Here is a 19,045-nt window from a genome sequence, read left to right on the forward strand (position 1 = left end):
TAGTGGGTTGGAGACCCGGTTTAGTTCTCTTGGACACATGGCGTGAGTTGTGAGAGGTGCGTGGGGTTTGTGTGCAAAAAGTTATTTCTTTCATTTTAATTTATGTACATATTAGGAATATTTTGCATGTGTGTTATTTAGTGATTTTTTTTTTTAATACTGTATATTGTAGAGAGAGGTGCAGAAAGGTGCGATGTGTGATGCGATGTTCTAACGCAACCTTGCTTTTTGTACAGAATACACTTTGTGGTTCAAGAAATGAAATCAAAAAGTTACACAACGCAGAAGAAGAACCGGTACACTATGATGACTTTCACCTTGATATTTTAGCGCGGCTGTATACCTAGCCGAATTGCACTGTAGGGGGCGAGAACGAGTCTTCGAACTGTGAAATTACCACATCAAACGTGACGTGGTAACATGGATGCAGCTATTTAACTGAACAAACAGTTGGTAAACACAAGTACATTTTATTGAACATTATTTATTTTCATCACCAATTATCATAGTAGAACCGCTTTCTCAAGCAGTTTGTGATGCATTTTGGAAACAGGAGATGAGCCCCTGGTCTAATGCGCCACCTGGCTTGAGAAACCCGTTCTCAAAGACTTACTTTTAGTCATTATTGGGTAGCACACACATTCTGAATGCCTTCGTCAGAATCCAAATGAGCCATTTTAATCTAGATTAATTCCAAGATTACAGTGAGATTAATCTAGATTTAAAAAAAAAATCTATGCCCACCTTTTTTTGTGCAGTGTGTACGCATGTGCGTGTGTAAGTGTTAGATTTGTCTGAAATACTTTTTGAATAACAGGGTTTTCAACTGCTTCTTAAAGGTGGTAGTAGTCTCGGCTAGTTGAATGGAGCAGGGCAAGTTGTTCCACCAGCCAGGGACAACAAAGGAGAACAGAGTTGATTGGAATCGGAGACCCTGTGAAGAGGGAATTTTCAGTCTCATTTCATTTGCAGATCTGAGAGAGCATGCAGGAGTGTAGCTAGGTAGTATTGTATTGATATAGGAGGGTGCAGTTCCATTTACAGCCCTGTAGGCGAGCATCAAGTATGTAGTAAGACATGTTGAAGTGCTGCTTTATATTTGAGTGTTTCATCGATGCAATTTTACTATTACATATTAGACGCAGAAAGTTCTCTCTCCACAAAGGTGAATTCCCGTGTCAATTCCTGCTGAAAAGTATGATAATCCTCATCTTTTTTTTTGATCCATCTTCTTTTATTAAAAGGGTTTCTGCAATTAGCTAGCTGCCTATAAAAATTTGGTGTTGTCCTGGAGGACAGCTGTGATTGGCGGAAGCAGAGTTTTTCCGTATTCACATACACGTATGACAAGTGGTAGGAAAGTAATTCATTTTTTAATCTTTTTATTAAGGATTTGTCTGTGAGCCAGATGCAGCCATCAAAAGAGCCACATCTGGCTCACTAGCCACAGGTTCCCGACCCCTGGCCTAGCAGATCAGGAAACACACCTGTAATCATAAGGTTGCCAGCTTGAATCCTGAAGCGCCAAGGTGCCCCTGAGGTGCCACTGAGCAGAGTACCGTCCCTACACAGTGCTCCCTGGGCACCTTTCATGGAAATGACAACATTTCACTGGGTGCTGTGCTGTGGTTTGTCACGAGACAACTAATCACTTTTTCTTCACTTCATTGAGACTGCTATGTCCAAGACCAAATAGTATCGAGACCAAGACTATAGCGAGACCACAAAAAATTGGTCTCGAGACTAAGACCACTTTCGAGAATATTTGTTAATTTCCACACAAAAACTTTCCTAACAAATCGATTCAAGGCCATGTTGCAAAAACGAGTACACCCCAGTTATAGTCTTAGAAAAAAAGACTACAGTTAAGACTACAAATTAACAGGCATTCAACCACAGATGAGTCTAATGATTAATTTAAGAGGTGTCCAGCAGACAGGTGTCTATAAAAGGGCATTACTTAACAAAGAAAAGCCCTTCCCATTTCATGTTGTCACATGGAAGAGAAATGTCACAAAATCTGAGAAAGAAAATGATTTATTTACACAAAAAGGTGAGAGCTACAAGAAGATCAGCAAAGTTTTACATATCAGTCAAAATACTGTAGCAAAAGTGATCCAAAAATTTAAGAAAGATGGAAGTGCAACCATCTTATGTCCAGGCCGTCCATGGAAGTTAGCATCTTGACAGGAGTGTCTTCTGATGAGAAGGGTTGAAGAAAATCATGCAAGTTCACTGCAGTTAGCTAAAGCAGTCGAAAGCCAAACTGGAGTGACCCTTTCCAGTGACACCATACGGTGCACACTGCAAAGGAATGGCATGCATGGGTATCGTCCATGAAGGAAGCCTCTCCTAAAGCCCATGCACAAAAAAGCATGCCTAGGATTTGCTAGGGCCCATGCTGGAAGAGATGAAGACTACTGGAACTCTACAGTCCCTGACAAAAGTATTGTCGCTTGTGTACAAATTGACCTCAAGTGCCGCTGACTGGAGATGTTTTTGAGAAGCCCAAGTCAGGCAGACCCCCAAAACCCAAGGCCAGCCCATTTTCCAGTGCAGCAGAGCTCCACGAGACCTGAACTTCCTGTGTCAACCAGAACAGTTTGTCGGATTCTGTGTCAAAATGGCCTCCACAGTCGAATCAGTGCCAGAAGCCAGCACTAAACAAAAGACAATTGAAAAAACGTGTGGCATTTGCCAAGGCCCACAGCCTACTAAAAGGATGGATGCTGGAAAAGTGGCAGAAGGATTTACAACTTCTATTGAATTACACCACAGTCACCTCAATTTATTACAGGAGACCTACTGGAGCCCACATGGATCCGAGATTTACCCAGAAAACAGTGAAGTTTGGTGGTGGAAAAATCGTAGCTACCTTTTATGTTCCCAAACTTAAGAGGCCAAATTCTGCAGCAGGATGGTGCTCCATCACATACTTCCACCTCCACATCAAAGTTCTTTAAGGCGAAGATGATCAATATGCTCCAGGATTGGCCAGCCCAGTCACCAGACATGACCATCACTGAGCATATGTGGGGTAGGATGAAAGAGGAAGCATGGAAGATGAAACCAAAGAATATTGATGAACTCTGGGTTGCATGCAAGACTGCTTTCTTTGCTATTCCTTACTTAATAAATCAATAAATTCTATGAATCCTTGCCAAACCTCATGGATAGTCCTTCAAGCTCATGGAAGTCATACAAGATATTACAAAATTTGACCTCTCTGTCTTAATTAAATGATAAATCCTTTTTTCAGTGAAACTAATTCATTTCAATGCATTAAACATTTGGTTTTCATATCAGCTATTTCTAACACCAATTGATCAACTAAAAGTCAGGTTAATAGCAGGTGTTTCTACAAAATAGATAAGCAACAAGACTTTGTCAGGGACTGTATACTCTGCAATGATGAGACAAAGATCACTGTTTTTTCTGTTTTCTGAAGAAGAACACAGTGAAAGTGAATGGCCAAGTATTTCTCCTGATCTGAACCCAATCGAACACCTATAGGGAATTTTGAAGTGGCAAGTTGAGCATCACTCTCCATCTAGCATTCAGGCTCTAAAAGAGGTTATTCTTGAAGAACTTTTTCATTCCATGCCTAGCAGACTTGGTGTTGTCCAAGTAATTCATGATTACACTTGCATCCAGGTCATATGACTGTTTCAAGAAATGAAGGGACATAGCCAGCAATTTTGAATGCATTAATCAGATCCGGTATAGTCCTGTATATGATCTCTTTAAATGATTTTGCTGCTATGCTGTCTAGTATGCAAGTAGAAATTTTCAATGTGCTGCAAGTTGCATGTATTTCCATCTGGGATTGGGTGTCTCCAGGCTAAGAAATGGTGCAAGAATAATTTTGTGATCACATTATGGGAATCTATCTTGTATTGTGTTGAAGCTGCTTAATGCTTAAATCTGTCTTGGTGTTCTGTTTTGTCACAACCATAATTTCTGTGCTGTGTTTTATTTTACTTTTGTATTCTACAAATGATATCATGAGATTATGATGGAAATCCTGGATTCATATTTTGTCAGATTGTACAATTCAAAAACTTGATTGAGATCAGATCCTCTACCATGAAATGTAATTTCCAGTCATAAATAGGTCAGTTGGCCACCTGTGTGAGTGAGTTCTATGTGCCCCTGGTGGTGGGTTGGCACCATATGTCGTGTGTGATGTGTATGATATGTGTGCCCACAGGACTCTCTGGCTCTGGGGAAATCTGAAGAGGAGGCCCTGAAACAGTTCCGACAGAAGTTTGATGAGGCGTTGAGAGAAAGCTGGACCACTAAAGTCAACTGGATGGCCCACCACATTGCCCATGCCTCCTAAACAACACAAACATGCACTTAAATGCACATTATATGCACAAAAAACTTAAACCGCCCAGTTCCTGGACTGCAGATGGACACTCTCTTGTGTGAGCCTGACTAACCCTCCCTACTTTGTACAGTATGTGTGAGGTAGATCTTAACAAACCAGGAAACACTGCCTATTCCTTTTGGAGTTTGATGGACAGTCAAGACCTGCCCTCAAAACAAACCAATCAGAGCTTGTGTTTCTAGGGCAATTGCTTCATATGTGTCAAATCCATCAAAGAATGTGTCTGAATGGCGAGAACATTCCTTTTTATATATTTTACACAGTATGTGCCAGAATACTTTATCATGGAAGAGAGTCTGTGGGTTTTAAACACTGTACTTTATGGAGTGGCCCTGCCACCAGTACTGTAATTCCTGTCAGTGTAGGATAGCGCTGAATTTTGCACCAAGTCTATATCACTGATATCATGAAAAACTATGGTACCCTGAATTGCACAAATAAACCACTGCAGAGAGAACTACATGTTTGTAGGAATCCTAAATGGAATTAGTGTGTTGAGGGCAGGGTTGTAAGGTGTCCCTGGCCAAGCCATAGTGTCCTTTCATTTTACAAATTGTGGTGAGTGCGTGAGCATATGAGAAGAGTGAGAGGAACAGAATCTATTTTATGAGATGACTTAATAAATTGACCCTACGGAGAAACTGGCAGCATGTGTTTGCAGCATAGGAAATGAGCCAGTGTTGTATATGTGTGAGGTCATCAGCCCAGCATTGACACTACCCATTTAACATAGCCAGAAACTAGATTTATCAAATTATCAAATTTTGGAAATCATTTTGTGAAAGGCTGCAGAATTTCAAGATTCATTCTATTGTCTCCAGGTCAGTGAGAAATAACTGGACCCAGCATCACCTGTGAATGTAGTAGGGATCCTTTACTCCACTAGCCCAAGTCTCTTACATGGTCAACCCACTGTACAGGTTTATATTGAATTCTATTAAAATTATATTATTAAACTATTTACTAAGCAAGTAGTATTTTGTATTTTAAATATTTTTTTGTTATTTACCATGGAAGAATTCTTTAATTCGTTCACAAACATCAGAGCTCTGAGATCAGATCTCCAAATGATTGTATTGAAACAGAACAAACAATGGGGGGAGTAATCTGCGCATGCACTCAAATGGGGAGGTGCTTGAATAGTTTGTCAAACATGCTGTAGGAATTGATGTAAACATGAATAATTTCTAAGCATGTGAAATGCCATGTGTGGCGTATGAGCGTGTGAACTGGTTAAAATGCTTGTGTCTCATGCTCAATGTGTGACCTGACAGGAAGTAAGAGGGAGGTTTGTGTGATCATTGTTCATGTACAAATGGTTGTGATGGAGGTGTGGCTTGTATTTATGATGGAAAAAATCAACATTATGCATAAAGGAGAATACTCAAGGAAACCTACATCCTTTGAAGTCTTGGTAATGAAATGATCTCCTGTTATTTAAACAGGAAAGCAGCATATTTCTCCTATTACTTTGGCCAACATCTCCAGACCACCTGGACCATACACACAGTGGCTGGCAGTGGCAGTGGCTGGCCTAGCGGGTAAGAAAACAGACCCATAATCGAATCTCAAGCCACCAAGGTGGCAGCAAAGTACCGTCTCTATACACTGCTTCCCGGGCGCCTTTCATGGCTGCCCACTGCTCACCAAGGGTGATGGGTTAAAAGCAGAGGACCCATTTTGTTGAATTACACATTACACGGATTCTATCCTCACTGCATTGGCTACCGGTAACATTTTACATGGACTATAAAATTCTTTTATTAACATACAAAGGTCAGCATAGACTGGTCCCTGATTAACTGAGTGATTTGTTAACAGAGTACTACCCTACACGAGAATAATGTTCACAAGACTCCGAGCTCTTACTGTTAACAAGAATTAACAAATTATCAGCAGGGTGACGAGCCTTCTGCTACAGAACTCCCCTGCTTTGGAACAGCTTTCCCGACTAATGTTTGGTTCTCAGATTCAGTGTCATTTAAGTCCAGGATAAAGAGACATCTATCGCATGGGTTCCTCTTAAGTCCCTTCTTTCTCAAGTTTCTCAACCCTAAATGAGGGACAATTTCTTGCAGGTGCTCATGCAGAGGACAAACTTTATCTTTAGATTTTTCAGAAACATTTCTTTTTTGTATGAGTTATCAGGAAATCAGTGTTATAGCACATCCCTAGTGGAAACTGCTCATTTAGAGCATTTATCAGATGCCCTTATCCAGAGCGACTTATAATCAGCAGCTACTCAGGGTTAAGTGTCTTGCTGAGGGACACAATGGTAGTAAGTGGGATTTGATCCTGTGTCTTCTGGTTCATAGGCAAGTGTTTTACCCACTAGGCTACTACCACTCACTGCTCCAGATCGCGTTCGTGCAATGGCACTGAAGCACTGCATATGGGACCTGTAGTTTTTGTATTATCAGTGCTTTATATCACCGGGCCATAGTAATGGATTTCTATAAAGTGATCTAGCAGGATGTGGCCTGCGACAGTCTATAACTCATAGCAAAATTTTGCCAGGCTTACAGTAGTCTGTTATTGGCCGTAACTGGAGGGGTGTGGGGGTGTCTACTGTAGGACCTGTCAAAGTCCATAGAGATATGTGAATTTGGGCTATATAAGAAATAAATCTTGTTTGCAGTAAAACTCTCTCAACCCATAAGAAAAGAATTATGACCAAAAAAAGTGGTACAATGATAACATTCAAATGTTTTAGAAGAATCAAAACATATCTGGTGCAGCAATTGTTTCACTAAACTGTGTTTCAGGGGAATGGAACAAGTAATGTACAGCAATTGACCAGACAGTAATCCCACCTCAGCAGAATTTGGAACGCTGCAGAAAGACTGGTCAGTAGTTGGAACATTGGAACAGAGAAAAATGAGATTCAGGAGGCACAAAGGAGCCACTGAGCAAAGCATCCTCCCAACACACCTTTCATGGATACCCACTGCTCACTAAGAATGATGGGTTAAATGCAGGGGACACATTTCGTTGTGTGAAGAGTGTGCTGTGCTTCACATTGACAAATCACTTTCAAAACCGTAATTCCCAAAGTGCAGCCACATTTTTTATCAGCATCTTGTGCCATGGTCTGGACAATCAGTTATCAAATCGGATTCTAAAGATTTTTTTACTGACATGGTCACACAAAAGATGTGACAAGCCTTCTAATCATCCTAAAGGCTGCAGGTTGCTTCACCCTGCGATCCCAGCAAGTCCCAGCTCCTCATTGGCCACCATATCCAGATTCCAGACCCAATGTCTTGCTCTCCGGTCCAGTTGGCTTGATTAACATACACTACAGGGCAGATGGTTGCCATGGATTTGGACTTAGACGTCCTGCCCTGTAGTGTATGCCATTGAGTCATTCACCTAATGGCAAATTTATAGAACACAACATATTCCCCCCTTACTTAAGAATTAGATTCGCACAAAGCAAGCGTCAAATCAAAAGTGCTCTTAAAAAAACGGTATAAGTGTTGTCACATCCCCGTCTAGGCCCAAAAATATAGTGCTTTTATTTACATTGAGTGGTGAACAAACCAAACCTCAAGTGCCATTTTATAACAACTACACAACAATCCACAGGAGGACAACACCTCCTGTGGATTAGGGGGGTGGTAGCCTAGTGGGTGACACGCTCGCCTATGAACCAGAAGACCCAGGTTCAAATCCCACTTACTACCACTGTGTCCCTGAGCAAGACACTTAACCCTAAGTTGCTCCAAGGGGACTGTCCCTGTAACTACTGATTGTAAGTCGCTCTGGATAAGGGCGTCTGATAAATGCTGTAAATGGACAACACACCATGAAAGGAGAGACTGTACAGTTACACAACAAAGCCACAACTAACCACACTAATCACGAACACACATACATACAAAAAAAAAAAAAGCCTTATCTCCAACTGTACAACACTCCAAAACTCTCCTCTCACCTCCTTCTCCTCTGGCTCCACAACAAGGAGCCTCGACTGGTAGTTGGAATGGTCCTTTACTGCTCCCTGGGCCTGTGCATTGATTGGCTGGCAGTTGACGAGGGAATCAGTGGGCGGAACCATAATCCCAATCTCCGCCCAGGAAACACACACAAACACAGAGCATTGGAAACCATTCTATGGCCCAAAGAACAGAATACCCCCCCCGCAAAAAAAAAAAATAGTATTTTTTTTTTTCCCCATAAACAAAATTACAGGGACAGTAGAGGACCCGATGTAAACCTCAAAATATTGACGTGCCATTAACACACACAAAAAAGTCTTATCTCCAACTCTACAACACTCCAACATATCCAACTGAAACACAGCACATGGTGCACACAATAAAATATGTCCTCTGTTTTTAACCCATCACCCTTAGTGAGCAGTGGGCAGCCATGAGCTTTGCTCAGTGGCACCTTGGCGGTTCAGGGCCACCAAGATCATCTGATTATGGGTCTGTTTCCTTACACTCTAAGCCACAACTGCCATTGCCCCCTTTTAATAAGAACAGCAAAAACCTAAAAGCTAATAGTACTAAAAGAAAGTAATAGATTATCAACAATGAACGTCTGTACAAACTACTTCAGATGTGTGTAATCACAACCTTAAGTCACATAATCTAACCAACAAGGAGGTTGTCTGACATGAGCAGGGGTTGTGTGAGTGTCCTCAATTTCCAAACGATTAGAAACGGGAACTCTCACACGTACGCCCATCATGTTGCAAGCTGGTGGACTTCTCAGATGCAGAAGGAACTTGGAATTTGGTTAAATGTGATGTATGCCATTTCTTGCTATTAGCCAATAGATATGTACTCAGGCAAATAGCAGGGATACGGTTTTGGAACATGAGGAGGCCTTAAGATGCGCACCCTGTCTACTTTTTCAAAAGGTGGAAGACTGGCGCCATGGCTGGGTTCGTGTAGGTCTTCATTTTGGACTGTCTCAGGAATACATGCTGATGAAGCACAGTGTGTTTTCAGGTGCTGGAGGTGGTGAAATGACATGCAGACGTATGTGCATTTTTCTACCAAGAAACAACTCAAAAAGAGTCAAATCTATTGTGGCATGTGGAGTGGCACGGAACACAATTCTGTAACAGTAGCTTTCCATGGTACGCAATGTCAATTTTCATCCCCACAAGTAGGAGTAGTCTTCCATTTCTCTATAGCCCAGACACATCTAAGAGCTTCCTTTTCAACTGCTGAGTAGCAGCAATGCAAGGCAGATGGAGCAGAAGCAAGACCCTATAAAACACAGCATAGCCTGAACAGTCCATTGTGGGTGATTGTCAAGTCACAGCCTTCTTCATGGAGTGGCATCTGGATGTTAGCACTTTCCAAGTCTATAGCAGAGAAAACAGTAGATCCATGAAGCAGGCTTCAAAGTGTGGAAGAGGAAATGAGTCAACTACTACAGCCTTGTTGGGCTCACATCCACAAACATGCAGATTTTACTGGATTTCTTCTGAACAACCGCTATTGGAGAAACCCATGATGAAGCATCTTCTCTCAATCACACCTGTGTCAAGCAAAACTGTATTTCTGCACTCACAGCATTTCTGACAGAGAAGGGTAAACAGCATTTCTGGTGTACAGGAGTCACATTATGGCTTTAAGCATAAACCTTGATGTGCAGCGGAGCAGTAGTCATCACCTAAAATGAGGTCATGGTAGAGGGCTGCACAGTTGTGCCCTTGAAGCACAGGCCGAGGCCATTGATCAAATCCATGCCCAACAGAGCGATACCAGATTCCACAATGAACAAACATGTCTGACATTCATTCCAGGACACAGTAACAGATAATTCGCCAAGAACTGCAATAGGCACATGAGTATCTTTACTTCAGGCTTTTCAATTTCACCTACAGAGTTAGTTGAAGCTAATTGACACAGGTATGATTGAGAGAATAAATGCTTTACCATGGGTTTCTCCAATAGTGTCCAGTTTAGTTACAGGTTTTACATTTCACTTAAGCAGCAGGATACTACTGAGCGTGTGCAATGTGCCTGTCTGATCCACAGCAATAGCAAGTTCAGCTACATGCAGGACGAGCAAGAGCAGGGGAAACAACAGAAGAATGAGAGAGCGGCACAGACAGTGTTTTATAAGATTGCAGCGGCATTTAATGTTGGCAGCGCAATGCAGCTACAGAACCTTGGGCAAAGTGTCCTTGATGGAGATATGTGAGGTGTATCACAATGACAAAAAACAATCACTGTCACTGCTGAACTATGGGCTTAGAACAATTGAAAAAGGTGTCCTGGACTGATTAATAACATTTTGCATTGTGTGGATGGCTGGGTCCAATTGTGCAACCTACATGGCCACGGCCATGGCATGCGCTATGGGGACACAACACAGGCATTGTTATTCTGAGCGTAATCTGCTCCTAGGAAATCCTGGGTTTGGCCATTTTTGAGGATGTTACTTTGTCATGTACCACCTACCTAAACTTTGTTGCTTACCTAGCAATCCACACCATTAAACTATCTGAATTTCAACACTGATTGATACACATCACATCCAACTGTGTTCTGGGTGTTAAAGTTCATTACTGCTCACTGTTCAGTGACTGATATCTCATGCTATCTGTATATTCTGCTGATAACATTCTCTGTGCGTGGACATCTCTTGCTTCAAACCCCACCCCCAATGAACTGTCGATTGGTTGGTAAATTGTCAGGAGAATTCTGTACTTTAGAACCCACACACACACACACACACACACAATGGGTATAAATGGTAGGAACACATTCTGTTGCTCTCTGACCACTCTGTTGCTCTCAAGCCTGCACTTTCTCTGAAAGCAAATATGCCTGCAGACTACAATGGCCGCTGGGAGATGGTGAAGAATGAGAACTTTGAAGACGTGATGAAAGCATTGGGTATGTTTTTTTTGTTGTTGTTTGTTTTTTTGGGGAAATGCAAGATGTCTTTACTTTCTGACAATGTTGGAATAGTACATATCCTCAAAACAGGAAAAAAAAAGAGTAACTTTTCAGAATAGAAATGTATTTTGAGGCTGTTGGTCCTTTGAGTGCAAGTGTAGCCTTTTCTATTTTCATTTCAAATGTATAAATGTAGACATCTATTTAAAAACCAGGTTCTGACTACTTCAATCAAATGTGAATCATGCTGAGCTGGTGCACTAGTACTTAACAGCATGGCTTAATGATTAATTCATCAAAGGCTGAATAGTGGGAGTGGCCTGCTTTGAGTTGTGTGTGTGTGTGTGTGTTTCAAATATACATCAGTTATGAAACAGGGTCCAGATGAACATGTGTGGGTTATTTTGACATTAACTGTTTCTTTCTTTGCTGCAGATATTGACTTTGCCACACGGAAGATTGCAGTTCACTTGACACAGACAAAAGTCATTATTCAGAATGGGAATAAGTTTGAAACCAAGACCCTTAGCACCTTCCGAAATTATGAGGTAAACTTCACTGTAGGGGAGGAGTTTGAGGAGAACACTAAAGGCCTGGATAACAGGGTGGTCAAGGTGGGTGGATTAATACACATTCAACAGTATTCCACCAGCAATATTTCTTTTAATTGTTTTGCTCATTTTGTCTTCCATGTCTCCTACAGACACTGGTAACATGGGATGGAGATAAACTTGTTTGTGTGCAAAAAGGTGAAAAAGCCAACCGTGGCTGGAAGCACTGGATTGAGGGAGACCTGCTGCATCAAGTGAGAAAATTATTATTATTATTATTATTATTATTATTCTGTTCAGTCAGTAAGGCATCAAATATTCTTGTGTTTGCTCATTTCTGCTCTAAACACAACCACCCTAACTTCTCACACATGTTCTATGTATGTACACATTTAAACTCTGTCCACAAATTACATTCCTGACATGTCAACAGATTCATTTGCATTTATCACATATTTCAAATTTAAGGAATTTGTTCAAATGCTTGTGAAGACTGCAATGAAAATATTATTGAAATCTAAAAATGTTACAGCTGGATTCTGCCAATTCATTGGATGTGGAAATGCTTTGTCCCGAAAATGAATTGGTATTAACAGTCCATATTTATATTGCAGGAGATCACTTGTGAAGACAAAGTGTGTCACCAGGTGTTCAAGAAGAAAGAGTGATCTGTCAATGTATACATGAGCATATATGTTGATATCATATTTAATACAATAAAAATCAGTCCTTTGGCATTCTGGTATATGTGTTTGTCAATATCTATACTTATCACAACTTAACACAGGCTGAGGCTGAGGAGTACAAATAGGCCTGTAATTCATCAAAGGAGCAAATTAACCAATGGTCAGTACCAAGTTGCTGCATTTCTCTTTGCTGTATTTCTCAAACAATACAATACAATTTACAGACATTACATTACACTACATACACTGTAACAAATTTCTGTAGTTTTCACAGCATTATTACTGTATAATGAACAAATCCTTACTGTAGAACCTGCAAAGCATCATGGTTAAAATTCCTAGGCGGCTGTTGTTTTACAGTAAAACCATATTGCTGTATATCATAATACAATTTTGAGCGGGAATTTTCATATTTCTCATCTTTGAGTTATTCGGAACACAGAAATCATATTTCTAGGATATATTTCATGAAGCCAGAGGACGACCTAGCGTTTTTAATTTTACATCCTCAATATTAAGAAATGAAGTACTGATGGCCAGCTTCGCATTATTTTCATGAAAGAAGATTCAACACTTTCCTCGTCCTTTGACTTCAGAAAGGTAAATCAACTCATTATTTTTTGCAACAGTACGTGTATTAGCTTAACCTAGCACTAATTTAGCTTAATGTAAATTTTTTCAAGTATTGCTTTTCGGTCTGTTAGCTACAGCTAATTAGCTTGACATTCGTCTTCTCCTTTGCTAGCGACCGTTGGTATTGTCAAGGGTAACCGACCTAGGCGACACAGGACACTGCAACAGGTAAGACGCCGCATATCTTCTGAGCTCCTAAATAATTATACATTATTATGTGCTATCTGGTCTCGTAAGTCTGGTTCAGGGGAAGCATCACATGATAGATGTTTATTTGCAATTGTGTGCGCTTATGCTTGTAGTGTTGCTTCTTGGTCTGTTAGCTAGCTACAGCTAATTAGCTTTACAATTGTTTTCTTCTTCGCTAGCGACCGTTGGTATGGTCAACGGTAACCGACTTAGGCGACACAGGACACTGCAACAGGTAAGACACTGCATTTTTGGACTTTGATCATATAACCTGAGGACACAGGAGTGTCATTTCCAACTAGTGAATACATTTTGACACATTATTGATTTTGGCTTACATGTTTAAGTCTGTCACATACTTTTTTTTCAGGATATGAATCTGTAGCAAACACCAGCCAAACAGTCAGTTCAACTACTGTAATCAGTATGTCTTTCAAATGCAAAGAATGTTATTTCTTTGCAGGGACAATCCTCAGTTATATTAAGCATGTTAAAGTGCACAGAAACCGCACAAACTTTAGGTTTCAATGTGGGATCTCCAAATGTCCTTGTAATTTCAAGACAGCATGTGCGGTACAGACACACATGTACTCAACACTCTGGTGGAACAATTTTCTGCTTTAGCAATGCCAATATATTTCCCCTATATGTTGAATATGGGTCTGCTGCTGAGTAGTGAAACAAAGTAGAAAATAGTTCTGCATTCTATGGTATATTAGAGAATTGGAAGTAGCACAGAAAATTACAAGTGTGAGAGGTTAATGTACCAAACTTCAATAATTTATTACCCTCACATGGATCAGCAAATATCACTATATTGGACCAAATCTTTGTAAGTTTTTTCTCCTGGGGTAATATATGGCATCTTATGAATTTACAGATTTATTGTCAGGATAAATCCTGAGCAAAGCAAGTGTTCTTCCAAGGTCCAGCTGAGCAGAAGGACTGGCAGGATGGTGCAACGAAAAAATTAATCCCTCAATCCACACGTGGCATCGTTTATCAGAGGTTTTATCGAGTATGACTGGCAGAACAACTGATATCAGGTTAGACTGTTAATTTATATTTATTTAAACTTTGCAGAAATAAAATACTCTACAGCAGGGATAGCCAACCTTGATCCTCCAGGGCCACTATCCTGCTAGTTTTACAACTATTCTACCCACTGATTGACTGAACACACCTGATCCAGGCATTCAGAAGCTGTAAGTGCAGTGATGGTTGGAAAATGAGCAGGAGGACAGTGGCCCTCAAGGATCAGGGTTGGCTACACTTATTCACTGTACAGGGCAGTGTCTTACAGATGCCCTCTTGTTTGTGTTTCTATATGTAAAACTGTGCATGTGTGTGTAGTGTATTTTACTAGGCTACTGCACCTTCATGTAGTAATAGAAACATTTCCAAACGTTTCCAATGGGAAGTAGGGAGTCTCAAAAAATTGTCATAGAGCCAATAGTGTGGATTAATGCTGCCTTTACATTTCTACTCTACATTAGTAACTAATGCCTCTTTGTCCTTCCACTTCAGGGAAGAAGATTCCAGCCCTAGAAGACATATTCAGTATAGGAAGAAACGGCGCAGGAACCATATATGTCATTGGGACCAGTAAAGTCAGTCTTGAACAGTTTATTGGTTGAATATTGAAATGTTTTCGTACAAATGCATTTTTCTACAATTCTTCTTTTAACTGAACATTTTACTTACTTGGAATTTTTAAAAAACAAACAAACAAAAAAACAAAACCTGAAATATGTGATAGTTGTCTATATGGTGATGCTTTTGTGTGTTTTATTGTAAATTTTATTATATTATCAAAATTAACTTTACAGGATACAGTGACTGCACATACAAACCAATGTCTGAAAAGGGAAATGTAAACAGTACAAAACAGTATTTTTTTAAATTATGTTACAAAATAATTCTAGGCCTTGGTGTTTAAATTGGTTTACTTGAAGAGAAAGGGTTGTTTGGGAAAATAGTGGTTTTTTTTTACAAAGTAAAACGTTTTGTAAACTGCTTTAAAAAAATAAATGAAATGTTTTGCGACAAAAAACGCATCTTCATTGTATTGTATGCTATAATTTTTATTTTATAACAAATTATAAATGACTTATTATAACAAATAATGCAGTCATGCATATTGCAGTAGCCTAATATGTGCTGTAATGAAATTTACAGCACTTTATTACTGTGATTGCAAATACAGTCTGTGCTTACTACTGTAACAATGATTACAGTATTCAGATTATTGCTGTAATAACAATTACAGTATTTTGTAGGTACTGTGATTACATTTACAGTAAGCATACTGTAGAATGTTCTACAGCAACTTACTTGCTAAAAGCTGCCAGCTAGTTACTGTAGATTTCACATTATCCTTGTTACAGTGTACATGAAACAATAATGTGCATTGTTTACAGGAATAGTATTGATGACCGCTGTGTAAACTGGATTAGTGGCTGCTGTGGCACACCACCATCTTGGAGGAGTCATGAACATTCTCTGAGCATTCTCTGCAAATTCTAAAAGCTGGTAAAATTTGAAGAGATTCCTGGTGGAGTGACAGAGTTGAACAACAAAGCTGAAGTCCTGACTGAACTATCATCTGGTTTCAAAGGTCTTATGAATAAGCTGTTACCCTAGTGTACCCAGAAGTGTTCGTCTTCGTCTTTGTCTTCCTCTGCTTATCCGGGTCACAGGGGCAGCATCCCAAGTAGGAATCCCAGACCTCTCCCCAGCCACGTCCACCAGCTTGTTCGGCAGGACCCTAAGATTGACCCAGGGGCCTCCTGCCAGCAGGACATGCCCGAAACACCTCCCCAGGAAGGCGTCCAGGAGGAATCCTGACCAGATGCCTGAACCACCTCAACTGGCTCCTTTTGATGTGGAGGAGCAGAGTTCTACTCTGAGTCCCTCCCGAATGTCCGAGCTCCTCACCCTATCTCTAAGGCTGTGCACGGCCACCCTACGGAGGAAACTCATTTCGGCTGCATGTTATCCGTGATCCCGTTCTTTCGGTTATTACCCAAAGCTCATGACCATAGGTGAGGATTGGGATGTAGATTGACTGGTAAATCGAGAGCCCTGCTTTCTGGCTCAGCTCCTTCTTCATCATAACAAATCAGTTCAGCGTCTTCACTTCGGACACTGCCCCAATCTGCCTGTCGATCTCCTGCTCCCTTCATCCCTCACTCGTGAATAAGACTTAAACTCCTCCACTTGAGAGAGGACCTCTCTCCCAACCCGGGCAAGCCACCCTTTTCTGATCAAGAACCATGGTCTCAGATTTGGAGGTGATCCTCATTCTAGCTGCTTAACACTCAGCTGTGAACCTTCCCAGCAAGAGCAGAAGGTTGAGGACCAGAGTAGCCTGATGAAGCTAGGAGGACCACGTCATCCGCAAAAAGCAGAAACGAGAACTCTACACCCTCCATACCATGGCTGCGCCTAGAAATTATAGGTTATGAACAGAACTGGTAACAAAGGGCAGTCCTGGCCGAGTTCAACCCTCAATGTGAACCGGTTCGACTCACGCTCCTCTGGTACAGGGACTGAATGTCCCTTAACAAAAGCCCATCCACCCCATACTCCTGGAGTGCCCCCCATAGGGTGCCCCTGGAGACACGGTCATAAGCCTTCTCCAAATCCACAAAACACATGTGGATTGGTTGGGCAAACTCCCATGCCCCCTCCATCACCCTAGCAAGGGTAAAGAGCTGGTCCACAGTTCCACGGCCAGGACGAAAACCACATTGCTCCTCCTCAATCCGAGACTCAACTATCGACTGGACCCTCCTCTCCAGAACCTTGGAGTAGACCTTTCCAGGGAGGCTGAGGAGTGTGATCCCCTACAGTTGGAACAGGGACCACCACACCAGTCTGCCACACCACCGGAACTGCCCCCAATGTCCACACAATGTTGCAGAGGTGTGTCAACCATGACAACATCCAAAGCCATGAGATACCCAGGACAGATCTCATCTACCCCTGGGGCCCTCCTGCTGTGTAGCTGTTTGACTACCTCAGCAACTTCTGCCCCTGAGATTGGACAGTTCATACCCAGGCAACCCAGCTCTGGTTCCTAAATCAGAATTCATGTCAGTGGGTATTCCACGGCATAAGGCCTCCGGGTCAACCCAGGACACGCTGGAGAAATTATATCTTCAGTCTGGTTTGGGAACGCCTTGGGGCCTTGCCGGAGGAGCTGGTGGAGGTGGCTGGGAAGAGGGCTGTCTGGGATTCCTTACTTTGAATGCTGCCCCCACTACACGGACCCAGAAAAGCAGAGGAAGACGAGGATGACCTTCTGATTACGGGGCCACTTCCTAAACCGCTAGGTCACCACTGCCCCAGGTGTCGAGTGATGGGGGAGGTCTTAGAGATAATGCTCAGTTAGATTTGGGGAAGGGGACAGGGACTGCAGCCCCACCTCCACATAATGGTTCTTCACAACCCTCACCTTATTCGGAGGCTAACAAATGTTTGACTGCTTTGAAAACTTGGATTTGGACTCCGCTCCTCCTCCTCGCCTTCCAACAGACTCCGCTCCTCCTCCTCCTTGCTTTACAAACCTACTCCACTCCCCCTCCTCCTCGCCCGCAGCTATAGAAGCCTCTCTTCCTGGGTTCCCGAATACATCATCGACCACGGGAATGCTCTCTGCAACCTCAGAGGATGGAGGTGATGTTTCCCGACCACTCACACCTCACCCTTTCTCCTCCAGTCCCAACCAATCCAGCCCTGCCAGCGAGCAGTTCAACCAGATGGTGCAGGGACTCACCAAGACGGTGGAAGAGTTATTTCACCAAGCAAAAAAAAGGTTTAACAAACACTCAGGATGCGGTGTCCAGAAGATCTGATACAGGAATGTGGCTCTTGGGAAAGACTGCTCCGTTCCATCAGCAATGATATAAGCCATGCTAACCTTGCTGTCAGAGGCAGTAGCTCAACAGCCACAGGACCTAGGCCAAATCTGGATAAGAGGCAAAAATGAAGGCCGCGGACATGGGCGTTGTGGAGGTTGCCGTGGCCAAGGAAATCGTCAGTGGAGCCAAAACCAACTGTATGACCCAGAAGTGTGTTTCAAGTGTGGACAACATGGACACTGGCAACAGGACTGCCCGCAGTGGCAGCAAGAACATCAACAACCACAGACCCAAGCAGATTGAGAGAGGGAGGGGGAGAGGACACCAGCAGCAGATAGTCCAAACAAGTAAAGGTGGTAGTAGCCTAGTGGGTAACACACTCGCCTATGAACCAGAAGACCCAGGTTCAAATCCCACTTACTACCATTGTGTCCCTGAGCAAGACCCTAACCCTAAGTTGCTCCAGGGGGGACTGTCCCTGTAACTACTGATTGTAAGTCGCTCTGGACAAGGGTGTCTGATAAATGCCATAAATGTAAATGTAAAGAGGGTAGTGAGGTTCCATCATGTACGTGTGACACATCATTGCGCACGATCCAACAGAACATTGACACACAACATGTCACAACACCCCTGACAGCAGGGTCCACTCATGTTCCAACTGTGGGCCCTTGCAACTTGCTCCGTAGCACAAACCCACCTTAACATAACGCACCACACACTGATGTACAAGGTGCTGCATACATGCACACATATGCACACCTCACCCACCCAGCTTACAAAGCCTCCCAACCTACATGTTTACACTCTCTTATCTCACCTCTATAACCCCCTGTACCACATACACAATTACATAGGC

The 19,045-nt window shown here is 42.1% G+C and overlaps 2 protein-coding genes across 5 annotated transcripts in view; both read left to right on the forward strand.

Moving 5' to 3' along the window:
- The window catches only part of pik3cb (phosphatidylinositol-4,5-bisphosphate 3-kinase, catalytic subunit beta), a 60,217-nt gene extending 54,865 nt beyond the window's left edge, over positions 1 to 5,352 (forward strand). For all 3 annotated transcript variants that reach the window (XM_028961896.1, XM_028961897.1, XM_028961898.1), the window contains exon 24: positions 4,211 to 5,352. In XM_028961896.1, coding sequence (XP_028817729.1) covers positions 4,211 to 4,342 — 132 coding nt within the window. In that variant the 3' untranslated portion in view covers positions 4,343 to 5,352. The remainder of the gene's footprint in view (positions 1 to 4,210) is intronic.
- Positions 5,353 to 8,275: 2,923 nt separating this feature from the next.
- On the forward strand, positions 8,276 to 15,059 carry LOC114769570 (retinol-binding protein 2-like). Of its 2 annotated transcripts, XM_028962715.1 has the most exons (7): positions 8,276 to 11,259; positions 11,698 to 11,876; positions 11,966 to 12,067; positions 12,428 to 13,300; positions 13,501 to 13,556; positions 14,202 to 14,367; positions 14,849 to 15,059. In XM_028962715.1, exons 1-4 carry the CDS (start codon positions 11,187 to 11,189, stop codon positions 12,479 to 12,481), a joined length of 408 nt encoding a protein of 135 aa, XP_028818548.1. In that variant the 5' UTR covers positions 8,276 to 11,186; the 3' UTR covers positions 12,482 to 13,300; positions 13,501 to 13,556; positions 14,202 to 14,367; positions 14,849 to 15,059. The 2 variants fall into 2 exon arrangements, with proteins under 2 accessions (XP_028818548.1, XP_028818549.1); XM_028962716.1 differs by lacking the exon at positions 13,501 to 13,556.
- Positions 15,060 to 19,045: the final 3,986 nt, after the last annotated feature.

Source organism: Denticeps clupeoides, chromosome 19 (genome assembly GCF_900700375.1).
Source record: "Denticeps clupeoides chromosome 19, fDenClu1.1, whole genome shotgun sequence".
Taxonomy (NCBI): Eukaryota; Metazoa; Chordata; class Actinopteri; order Clupeiformes; family Denticipitidae; genus Denticeps; species Denticeps clupeoides.